The sequence below is a fragment of the Sebastes fasciatus genome, chromosome 19 (assembly GCF_043250625.1).
Source record: "Sebastes fasciatus isolate fSebFas1 chromosome 19, fSebFas1.pri, whole genome shotgun sequence".
Lineage (NCBI taxonomy): Eukaryota > Metazoa > Chordata > Actinopteri > Perciformes > Sebastidae > Sebastes > Sebastes fasciatus.
This window is the reverse complement of record NC_133813.1, coordinates 18,260,576-18,273,532: the sequence shown is the minus strand read 5'-3', so window position 1 is coordinate 18,273,532 and position 12,957 is coordinate 18,260,576. Positions and strand designations below refer to the sequence as shown.

At 42.1% G+C, this 12,957-nt stretch overlaps 1 protein-coding gene across 1 annotated transcript in view; it reads left to right on the top strand.

Annotated features, from left to right (window-relative positions):
* The first annotated feature begins 110 nt into the window (after positions 1-110).
* Positions 111-12,957, top strand: part of trabd2a (TraB domain containing 2A) — a 69,704-nt gene continuing 56,857 nt past the window's right edge. Inside the window, exons 1-2 of the mRNA XM_074617871.1 lie at positions 111-791; positions 2,370-2,930. Of these exons, the coding sequence (XP_074473972.1) occupies positions 684-791; positions 2,370-2,930 (669 nt within the window). The 5' untranslated portion in view covers positions 111-683. The remainder of the gene's footprint in view (positions 792-2,369; positions 2,931-12,957) is intronic.

Sequence of the window (12,957 nt, the reverse complement as noted above, 5' to 3'; positions counted from 1 at the left end):
GAGAGAGAGAGAGAGAGAGAGAGAGAGAGAGAGGAGAGAGGAGTTGGAGGGAGGGAGGGGTATTCAGTCAACCCAGGGGGTAGGTAGAGGTAGAGTGGAGTTACCAGACAGAGATGCTTTCACACACACACTGTGGAGAGAGAGAGAGAGTGAGAGAGCAGCAGATCCAAACAGACGGAGCATGTGGGTAGAGAGGTTTTAAAGTGCAACTCGGCGCAGTTTGCTCATTCACACCATCTCCACCAACCAAACAACTACAAATCTTTTTTTTTATTTTACTCTCTTTTGGCTCCAGGTGCGGACTTTATCAAACTTTTGGATAAAGTGTGCGCAAACTTTTTTTTTGCAAAAACAAGAAGGCAATGTAGACCGGCAGTGAGTTGGGTAATGTGACCCTGCGTAAACTCCAAATGACCACCTCTCTCTCTCTATCTCTCTATCTCTCTCAAACACACGTGAAACAGCAGTAAGTAGTGCGTCCATGTCTGCGTCCGTGTCTCCAGCCAGCATGACTCTATCCGGCGGTGTGTCGGATACTTGTCAGCTCACTTTACGCGACCGCATGGAGCCGGAGCTGTGGAAGTAAGACTACTACTTCATCCATGCACACACTGGAGGAATAGTTTGGTGCAACACGTTGCGAAGCGAACACACTAAGCAGCTATATACCAGAGAGAGCTACGATGATGCGGGGCACTTTGGGCGCATTCATTCAGTCCTGTGTGCTGCTGCTGGTCCGAGCAGACCACTGGAGGCTGAAGGACTCCGACGACTGCGAGCTCAACAAGAAAGTAAGTGGAGCGAATATAAAGAAGTAATTACACTGTATTGGTTATATCGACTGTGATTTATGATCTGGACATCTTAAAACTGCCATGTTATCTTTTATTTTGCAGTATAAAGTGTAGTAAAGTAGTGCCATTTCCCCTCTTTTTTTGCTGTTTGGCATTTACTGTTTACCTTTTTCTACATCAGGGTCCAAATATTTGGTCCAACTTCACAATGTTGCACCACTTTGTGGTTTAATTGTCTAATTTGTGACACTTTGTATTGGTCAAATCAACCTTGTCTATTGAACCCCCTATGTTTTGTATATGTTATTTATTTATACATAAATAAATAATATATATATATTTATGTATATATGTGTATATATATATATGTATATGTATGTATATGTATGTATATATGTATATATATATGCATATGCATGTATATATGTATGTATATATTTATGCACATGCATGTATATATGTATGTATATGTATATATATATATATGTATGTTTAATGTATATATGTATATAGATATGTGTATATATGTATTTATGTATATGTATGTATATATATATATATGTATATATGTATGTATATGTATATGTATTTTAAAGTTAATCCATTAACTTTTTAGTCCATAAAATGTGGGTAAACAGTTTAAATTGCCCATCACAAGTCCCCATAGCCCAATGTGTTATCTTCAAAACGATTTTATTCTCCAAAACCCAAAGAAATTCAACTAAGAATCATATAATTATGATTAATAATGATATCAAAATGATTAATGATTACATTTCTGTCAGTCGATGAATCAGCTAATCGTTCCAGCACTACTTTTGTTTTGTGTATTGACTTTTACGTACTTAAACACACTCTAGGTGTGTGTATTTGGGGGGAAATGACATCCATTCAAGACTGTCCTTTTGTATTGTATTTTACAAATGGCAGAGATCACTTAACATCCCTTTTTAATCGATGACCTTTCAATCTCAGCCAGTTGTGTTCTTTAGACTCACCCGGTGCATTTCAGGTCACATCCAGCAGGAACAGGAAGGTACTAACTAAAACATGCTGGGCTCAATCGCAGTCTGACAATCACTGACGTGTGTATTGTCGGTTTGGCACTTGGGTCCTAAGTGGCCTGTTAATAAGTCATTATCAGTCTGTTAGCGGTCTGTCTAATAAACAGCCTCTTGCAGACAAAGTGGTGGCTTTGCTGGCTGGTGTCAGACGGAACCCAGTCAGTGTTGGTTCATGGAAAGTAAATGGCATGCGAGCCTCGCTGTTTTTGTGAATTCGCCACTCTTTTTCTGTCTGTTTCTTGATTTCTCTCTCCCCTATTTGCCTGTCATCTGGTTCTGAATCACTAATACTCACAGCTGAAATGTTAGAAAACTAAGCAAACACAATTTTGATGATCAAACATGCACTGTTTCCAGCTTTTGTGAGTTTTTCCTACTTTTCAATGTTTTATATCACTGTAACTTGTATTTCTTTGGGTCTAAAACTGTTGGTCACAAAAACTTTTGACATCTATGAAGCCATTATTAATAGTGAAAATAATTGTTTGTTGCTTCCCATCTTTCCCCCCAGCAAACTGACCTAAACTCCTTCCTGTGGACGATCAAACGGGACCCTCCCTCGTATTTCTATGGTACAATCCACGTTCCCTACACGCGCGTTTGGGACTTCATCCCCGAAAACTCCAAGCAGGCCTTCCAGGAGAGCAGCATCGTCTACTTTGAGCTGGACCTGACCGACCCGTACACCATCTCGGCCCTGACCAGCTGCCAGCTGCTCCCTCAGGGCGAGAACCTGCAGGACGTCCTGCCCAGAGACATCTATCGGAGACTCAAAAGACACCTCGAGTATGTGAAACTCATGATGCCCTCGTGGATGACCCCGGATCAGAGGGGGAAGGGGCTCTACGCCGACTACCTCTTCAACGCCATCGCCGGGAACTGGGAGAGGAAGCGGCCCGTTTGGGTGATGCTGATGGTGAATTCGTTAACCGAGGCGGACATTAAGACGCGAGGGGTGCCGGTGCTGGACTTGTACCTGGCCCAGGAGGCGGAGAGGATGAGGAAGAGGACGGGGGCGGTCGAGAAGGTGGAGGAGCAGTGCCATCCGCTCAACGGGCTCAACTTCTCCCAGGTGAGTTTGAAACTAGCCCGGTTGGTGCTCGGGACTGTTTTTACCATTGCACCTTTTCAACAGTGTGTTTAGTGTGACCTTCAAACAAGATATCAGTGTTGTGATGACATAAAAACTAGCATGATTCTGTCAGTCTGTCTAATACATGAAAACGTATCGCTGCTTTTTCCTCATTTGGTTCACACAACAGCATTGTCCAGTCCAGAAACGATTTTATCGCATTCATTCTGGGGATAATCCATACATTTACTGGGTTATTAGAGGTGGAAATCATGAATCACTTTGCTGATTCAAATGATATTGTTCAGTTTAGCTCAAATATTGGTTGCCAGTGACGATGTGGTTGATGTGGTTGCACCGTTGAAAGGCAATTCAGTATGTTCAACAGATAGTGAACGCATCACCCTTCGTATGTGATGCGATGTTCAGTGATTCTCACAGTCTTCAGTTCAGTATCGGTCTGTTGCTAGTTCCATGCTGCCACGTTGAAGTAACATACTTATACTATGACAGTTTATCTGCTGGCCACTGAGCAGCTTCACTGAAGCAGTTGAGGTTAAGGGCCTTGCTCAAGGACACCTCCGTGGTGGTAATGAGGGAGGGGGAAGCGCTGCCTTTCACTTTCCCCACCCAAATTTATCCTGCCAGTCCTGGGGATTGAACCGGCGACCTTATTGTCTCAAGCTCGCTTCTGGTCTCAAGCTCGCTTCTGGTCTCAAGCTCGCTTTTGGACTCAAGCTCGCTTCTCTAACCTTTCGGCAACCACTGTCCCCTGAATGATGATAATGAATTTATTTATTTATTTAGCATATTTCCCGACAGACATTTTGTTCGTTGATCATTACATCTACCGGACAACTACCTGTGATACTGGCTAAAAGTTGCATATGTCGGCTAACATGAACCCTGGTCATACATACATACATACATATGTCGGGGGTCATCCGCCCTGAAAAATTAGAGTTTCAGAGACTTTGTTTCCTGCATTCTGGTGACTTTAAAAGAGTGAAAGAAACAAAATAATAAGAACACTGCAACTGCGTTTTTGTGTTAAACATTTGATTTGACCTCTAACTCCCAGTAAAGAAAACTAGAAAAAAAAGTGTGAAAATTTGTCATAAATCGGGAGAAATACGGGAGAATTGTGACCCGGGGAGGAAACCGGGAGAGGGCGATGAAAAAAATCGTGAGGGTTGACAAGTATGACCCTGGTTCAGTTGTACCGTTAGTATATCAAGCAGCAAAAGTGAACTACAGTCAATGAGCCGTGGTCTGCCCGCTGCAGACGACATGCTTGACTCAGTCTGCAGAGCCCTGAAGCCCCGCCCTCGCTGCTGCACAGAGCGTCAAAGTTTATCAATATTGAACGTGTCACGTGTCTAAATTGCACCAAATTTGACACGGCACTCCTTTGGGTCCCCAACAACACACCCGCCAAGTGTGAAGTAGATTGGATGAGAGGTTATCGAGATATGCAAAGGACAGACAGACAGACAGACAGACAGACAGACAGACAGACAGACAGACAGACAGACAGACAGAGATTCCTTGCTGTACAGATCGATGTTTGTTCCTTCTAATTTGCGTTACTGGTGTCAAATAGTGGTTGCTACGTGACGCAGCTGGTGTGTTTACCCTTCACTTTTGAGGTTTGTTTCAATAAACTCAATGTCAAATATCTGCTGGAGAGGCTTCACATCTCCTGAGATACACCAGCACTAAGATGTGTAATACAAATGACAAAGACCAGATGTATAGATTCAGATTCTTCTTTTTTTCCCCATTTTTTTATACAACAGAGGCCTTTAGTTTGGTCTTTTCCTCTCCTTCCCATAGCTCCATAGTCGAGTGGAGAAAGGTGTGGAGTTAATAATCAGCTGTGCAAACATTCAGCCGTGCTCCACCACGTTCTTTGTTATTAAAGAAAAATGGATCCTAATGACTCGAGTCTGAAATCGCCAGAAAAAAAAAGGAACCTTGTTTCCCCCCAACCGGCACACTTAAGTCCCCTTGTCTGCCCGTCTGTCTGTGCCCCTCGGTGACCCTTTCAGTATTACAAACATCTCTCAAAGGCAGCAGTCACTATGAAATCATGTTGCGTATTATTGAGGAATTTCTGCTAATGCTGGTCGGGAGCTAAGGGGATTACACTTGACCATTTACCCTAACACCCAGAAGCTTAAAGTGTTGTTATTTTAAAGCAGGGCCTCGTCGGCGCTTCAGACCCAAACCACCCAGCAGCACTTTTTATTAGCATTCTCTTGAGTCCCGCATGAAGAATGGCGCAATGTGTAGGTCTTGATAAACACCTGGAGTTTGAGTCAACAATCGCAAAGAGGGAATATTTTATTCTCCGACTGAGATGAGATGATTACATTTAGTGTTATTAACACTTCTGCTGAGGGAGACTTTTCACACGATGAACAGTGATTATTCCTCAGATCCTCTCACACTTTCGTCTCATTTTTTTAGCAGATCAGATGCAACAATTTCTTGTGTTATTTTAAATCAGTAGATTTTGAAGAGAGCGTATGTCAGCTACGACATACCTACAGAGCCTAGTATGCACATAGCCGCCGCCATAGGTACAGTCAGTGTGACCACTAACCTACAGGAGATGGCAGACTATCATGAATCATTTTCATAATGGTCGTATTGATCTCTTGGAGGAACTATTTTGGCGTTTAAACGTAGAGACTTGTTGTTATGAATATCACAGATTGAAAGTGGGTGGCTGAAATTGGGTTTGTCAACAGGGCTATAAAGAGAGAGAAACCTCCCATCATCACAGCTTTCATTAAATTAGGTCCACAGAGCCTCCAGAGAGCTCAACAATGAATTCTAGTGTCCCAGAAACAACCCCTACCTCTGACACTGCACCGGCACAGCACACAGCTTGGCACTCCATAATTTCCACACTCGGTTTCATTCTAATCAACAGCAGCTTGATGGACGCCTTAAACCGGGCCAAGCAGCCCGCTTGATATTTCAGTAAACATTTTTCTTTCGCAGTTCTCATTTAAAGCCTTTTAGTTCAACTCAAGTGTAAGATGTCCAGATAGAGTGCGATGAGTGAGATACGCTCTTGGTGAAAACAACGCTGCCGCCTCAGACGCCATTCTTGACTGAAAACACTGTTTAATGAGGCTACAACTGGAGAAGCATATTTACAGTTTCTGATAGGCTCTGTTATGTTTTCACTGGCCATTTACATCTAGCATGAAACAGACTTTTTAGGAAATGGAAAGGCAAATGGAAAATAAAATGTTGCATGTAGTGATTGCATTTGTTAAAGCCTATGTACATCAGATTGGAGGCACCACTCGTCGGGCTGCCACTGGTCTTTGTGTTTTCCACAGTAGAGAATCATGGTGGCTGTTCTGGAGTCATACCGGAATCTAGTTCGAAGTTTGAGGTGAGAATCATATTACCTTTAGACCTGGGAGTTTTCAAGAAGTGGTGAGTAACACCAACACCTCACTGAGGCATTTGTGGTCAGCGGAGTTGAACCTCCAGCTTGTCAGTACAACTTTAACTTTAATCAGGCTCTAATCCTTATTCTAGCTCGTTTTCTTTTTCCCCACAACATTGTGACACTCTGCTCTAACTGCAAAGCAAACACGCAATGTGATCAATCAATCACCTGCTGCACTGAATCGGACAGACCCTGATGCATCGCATCTTATCGATGTGGCGGTTTGATGGTTAAAACGATCGCCCCGCTCAGTTAATACGTGGCCTTTGGTGTGAGATGTAAACCATATTATCTCTAAAGCTTAATAAGCCTAACATTATGTTTCATAAATATGTAATAATTTCCTCTGACGTTAGGGGAGGTGCTCTTTATTTCAGACAAGGCAGAGCGCCTCTGCTTTAAAATATATATTTTTTAAATCTCAAAAATGTCCTATTATGCTTCTGTGCTGTTTCCCTTTCCTTTCCCTGTCCATACCAAACAGAACAGAAACACTGCTCCTGAACTGCCTGAAACGCCTTGCTTGAATTCCCGCCCTTTCTTCCGTAACGTGGTGATGTCACCAAGTAACACATTTACATAATACCTGCCTAGAGGCTAGTTTGTCAGGTCCTCAAATATAGCTAGTTAGAGCGGAGCTGGAGCGGAGTCCGAAGAGTTTGGTTCAGTTGACCAGTCACAATAGTGGGCCAGCTGACCAATCAGAGCAGAGCCGGTATGAGAAAAGTAAAGTGTTTTTTGGAACATTAAAGCATGTAAACATGTTCTAGTAGAAACCCAAAACACAAATATGAACCTGAAAGTGAGCATAATAGGTCCTCTTTAAAATATTCATTATGTTCATGATTCAAATGCAGTTAAAGAAATATCAGCAGAACTAATTCCTGTTATATGTTGGTACTTAAGTTCTGGCTTTGTGCAGCTGTATCAAAGCGCTTAGCATCTTCAAAGGTCTTTACACACCGGGGGCGTGACAAATAAACGACACGAAAATGCGCCTGTGAATATTATATGTATAGAACTTTTATTGTGAAAGGTAAGAATGCAAGGAGTGGATCCGGTATGCTCTGCCTTTGTCAAGGTTGAAAGGAGTAATAAAGTTTGCCACCCTGGTTCAGACTTTTATAATCCTTATAAATATAGGCACAACTCAACCCATTCCGCACAACGTTATTGGGTGATGCCTTCATTCGTTGCACGAAAGATCAGAAAAATCAACTTTGTTTAAAAAAAAAAAAAATCTATTTTGCCGTGTATATTCGCGTTCTGTGTGAAAATATTCATGACAAAAACAAGGGTTTGAAAAAAATATATTGGGGTGTGAATTAATTGCACAAAAAAACGCCCCCAGTGTGTAAAGGCCTTTAGACTTAAAGGCTATAAGATAGCTTACTGCATTAAAAAAAAATAGGGTTCTGCTTTTTTTAAATCTCATTTTACAAGTGATGTGTCCATTTTTGTCTACCACTATAAATTAAGCCCATTGAGCTCATTATTTTCAAACCACAATGAATTATACTTTCTATACTCAGATCCCTAATCTGGCCAAGCATGACTGCTCTTATTCTCGCACGGTGCCCCTCGTCTTTTGAAGAGCAGGCCCAGCCTTGCCCATTACACTAAATGAGCTTGTTGAGGACAACAATGGCCGCATGAAGGCCGGCTTTCTCTGTCACTGTTGTTGGAAACCCGCGGGACATTCTACACCTCAGTGGAGCGGACCTGCTAATGAAAGTGTTGTTTCTTTCCTCCCATCACTGGGAGTAATGGTGCATGGAGAGGTGATGAATGCAGGTCTCAGTGTACGTCTATGAGAACAGGGAAGGAATGTTTGAAGCCCATTTTGGTTCATTCATGGCGAGGAGGGACTGGAGCGGGGCGAGTTGAGATGCAGACTGAGATCAGAAGAGGAGCCATTAAGGAAGGAAGGCGTGACTCCGTCTCCATTAAAGGTATCATGACGTTACCTCTGTTTGACAACCTTGTAACTTCAGTTGTGGTGTTTTCTTTTAACTCCAACTGACGGGCTCTACAGGGCTCTGGATCTGCTGGGCTTCACGAGGCAAGGTCTGATGTAATCCAAACAAACCACACGTTTATAACCTAATTTTAACCTAATTATCATCTTCCTTCCTGCCTGTAATTTAGACATTAACATACCAAATTTCAGAAAAAAATGTTCCTACTTAAATATGGTTATAACAAGCACATTAGGCCCATTTTAATCTGATATTGCCTTTGTCCTGCTTCAGTTCACATATCTTTAGTAGGGCTGTCAATCGATTAAAATATATAATCGCATGATTTGTATATATTTTTAAAATGTACCTTAAAGGGAGATTTGTCAAGTATGTAATACTCTTATCAACATGGGAGTGGACAAATATGCTGCGTTATGCAAATGTATGAATATATTTATTATTGGAAATCAATTGACAATGCAAAACAATGACACATATTGTCCAGAAACCCTCACAGGTACTGCATTTGGCATTAAAAAATATGCTCAAATCATAACATGGCAAACTCAAGCCCAACAGGCAACAACAGCTGTCAGTGTGTCAGTGTGCTGACTTGACTATGACTTGCCCCAAACTGCATGTGATTATCATAAAGTGGGCACGTCTGTAAAGGGGAGACTCGTGAGTACCCATAGAACCCATTTTCATTCACGTATCTTGAGGTCAGAGGTCAAGGGACCCCTTTGAAAATAGCCATGCCAGTTTTTCCTCACCAAAAATTAAGGTCAATTTTGGAGCGTTATTTAGCCTTATTCACAGCAAGCTAGTATGACATGATTGGTACCAATGGATTCCTTAGGTTTTCTACTTTCATATAGTGCCAGTATCTTCACTCTAGTGTTGAAACTGAGTCCGCTACAACCAAACAATCGCAAGTTGCGTTAATGCATTTAAAGAAATTAGTGCCGGGGTTATTTTTTAACAGATCATCTTGACCCCTTGGTCAAGAAATTTCCTCTGAACACAAGGAAATGAAATCTGTTCTTAATTACAGTAAAAAGAGAGAGCACTCTTTGCCTGTGGATTTAAACTTTAACATTGAATAAATCAAAGTGCAGTTTGTTCTTGACTCAGCAGATTTGTGGGAAAATGTCTCATACCATAAATCAGATCTGAGAGGGCACATGTGAACAGACGGCTCTCCCTGCACCGAAATTCATTGGACGGGACGGACGCTGTCACAAAGTGTGAGCATCCCAAAACTCCCACACACCCTGCGCTGTCCAGATCGTAACGACTGCTAAGTGTGTTGGTTATACACACATGCTCGACTTCCTGGACAGTACAATGGCCGTCCTTATTTTCCAGCCCTGCCATGGGCAGCGCTTTGAGCAAGCTGCCACTGATTTCCAGAGTTTGCCCACAGAGGAAAATCTGTCTTGATCCCCTCTGTAATGAGATCAGACGGCGAAATGAGAATGGTGATGATAAGTACGGGTGGGAAGCTTTGGGAATCCTATATGTAATTTTGATTCTTGGTGTCATGATTAGATCGAGAATCGATTCTAGATTCGAAAAAAACAGATTCTCAATTGAATAAATAGGAAGGGGCGCGCTATTTCCAGGCTCTTGCTCCACAGAAATGTATCCACAAACTACTTCACTTACGTCATGCTCAGCTAGTTATTAAGTTATTTCATTCAAAATGCTCCCTAACACTTGCACACTGTACATTGTCCGAGTGCTGCACTGTGCTCTTGTGGTTGAGTTTCACTCTTTTTTTCTGTCAACATAACTTTAACAACTTACAAAAATAGATTTTTGGCATAGGATTTAAGAATAACAGAGGGTTATACACTTAACTTAGCCCAAAGACTGGAACTGTCCATACCAAGTGTACGTGGAGGTGGGTATATTCGGGGATATCTCTTGACTCTGTGACTTCCCTGAGGCCGTGGTCAGACCTGGCATTAACATGTTTCTTGGGTCCCTGCTCTATATGCAAATAAGCACATAGTAAACACATGGTTAACACAGCAAGTAAGATTACAGGAATGTCAGCAGTAATATCCTACATGTGCCGGCAGTCCGCGCGGGGAATTCCGTGCCGCCGACACCGCCGCCTTTACAGAGCTTCAGAGCCGGGGATGAGAGTGTGCGTCCGGGCGCGTCAGCTCTGTGCAGAGCACCAAAACAAAAACACTAACACATTGTATGATAATAATGCACTTTCTGTGTCTGATTTTAATATGTTGCTATAGCCTACAAAGAAAATTGTACAGACAGGATACAGTAGTGCACAGAAGTCGTTTCCATGCTGCGAGGCAAGACAAGCGCTCGCATCTGCCTGACTATTCACATGAGGAGCGCAGAGACCCGCGGATCGCAGCGGGACGTCATTTGAGTAGGCGGTCCTTTAATGTGGCCCCAGGACACATTTGCGTACACACTGCTAAAAGAATGTGGTCATATGTGGCCCAGACCACCTTCGAATGTGAGTGATCAGATCTCAATGTGTCCTCAATGTGTCTTGAGTGCATTCACACCTGTACTTAGAGCTGTCCACATGGTGATCGGATCACCTCAGGAAGCATGTTAATACCAGGTCTGAAGAGTGCCATAGTCACTGCACCTGGCCAAGAAGTAGTCCCTCACATAACCCCCTTAAAGCCACATATTGTCATGTTAATTAGTGAGCTTTTGAGGTGCTGCTAGGTAGATTTTGCAAGCCGTTTCCCTCTGTTTCCAGGCTTTTTGCAAATCTAAGCAAACCATATCCTAGCTGTAGCTTCATATTTACCATACAGATATACAGAAAGAGTGATATCAATCTTCTTATCTAGTTCTTGGCACGAAAGCAAATGTGTGTTTGTGTGTGTAAGGGAGAAAGAGAACACATGCTGCTAGCACGACGACAGTATTACACAGCAATACCCTGGCAGCAAATCTGATTAAATCTCATGTGTCCCACTGGAGAGAACCAATTGATTCAGTGATCACCAGAGCAGAATGGCCTGCGGCGATGAAATGTATACATGTGCTCACATGCTGTAGACACAGCCAAAAAGATGACAAAAACAGCAATGAATCTTAACCTGTGTCTCGAAAATATTAAACTCATTAATGCATGTCTTGGCTTAAGGAATATTCATTTGTTATTTAGACAAATTATGAGTCATGTGGACATTTTGAAATAACCGATGAAACAGTTGTTCCAAGCAAATGTCATCGTATGAGAGATGAATAGGAAACATGTGATTTCTTAAAGCCAGAAAAAGTAGATGTTTGTGCAATAAGTTAGATTAAAGTGAAATATGTTAACAAACATTGATTAAACAGTCTTCCTATAAGATAAATACATCTGCTAAGACGCTAATTTATTCTCACTTATATCGGAGGAAGCAATTTCTTTTTTCTTTGTCCTCAAATAGTTTGCAATTTACAATTTTACTTCTCTCGTCATTGGTCAAAGGGAGTACACTTTCCATGATTAGTTGCAGTGAGGTGTGTGTTTGTCCATATATTGCTCAATCCGTGTGCATGAAAGTTTGTGTGCACATCTGCATTTCTGTGCACGTTTGCAAGAGTTCATGTTCGTGTATGAATGAGTGTTTGTATGTGTGTGGGATCTATATAAAGTTCGATGGTTGAATTTCCAACGTGTCCTCACAGCTTCCTTCGACTCCCTGGTTTCATGTGGCACTGAGGTGCTTGATTTCTTCCCCACTGTTGACCAAACAGTCCCATATTAGATTTCTGACATTTCCTCAGACACTATCTGTCCATCTGTCTGGATACACGACACCGGAGACAAAGATGCGGAGCTCATCTCACTTTCAAAACCCCTTTTTCAAAAGCTTTATAGACAGAAATTGAAGCGTAAGATCTGTCAACAAGTGATCATGAAGAAACATTGCTGAACAAAAAAGCCCCTGAGGTTGTCAGTGTGATTAGTTTGCTGTATGGACTATTGATATTGATTAATGCCAGTGCGTTTGCGTTGATTATAAGATGATTTGAACCAGCCTTACTTCTATTTTTTACAAGGGTATATGTTCGTTTCCACAAAACAGTTTTCGTATGATCACGAGCAAATCCCCTCCTATATGCTGCCGTCATATCAAGGTAGAGTAATTTCACAAAATTAGATTTTCCATTCCTGTGCAAGTCCGCCCATTTGCAACGTTTTTGTTTTTCAAGTGCATTTGATTGAAAGCGGATCGGATGCAGCTGGATGGTGCCAACTGTGCGCCAAGAATAAGAGCTTAGATCCTTGAAAGTATATACAGTAATGCACTCCGGTGGAGGGGAGACTGACTTCTGGAGACTGCTGCAGGCTTTTCCTGGTTGTGTAACGCAGGCTTCTGCAGCGCAAATGGGGATTTAATAGCTTGTCTCTCTGACTTAACGCCGGGTCATGAAAACTTGTGCAGGCTGTGGAGCCTCGTGGCACGACCACTGCTCTGCACCCATGCTAATGTCCGATACTTCAAAATAATCTAGTGCCTGTTACTTAAAGCTGCAGTAGGCAGAATGTTTTTTGGCATCATTGGACAAAAAATCCATAATAACCTTTCCTCATATTGTAATT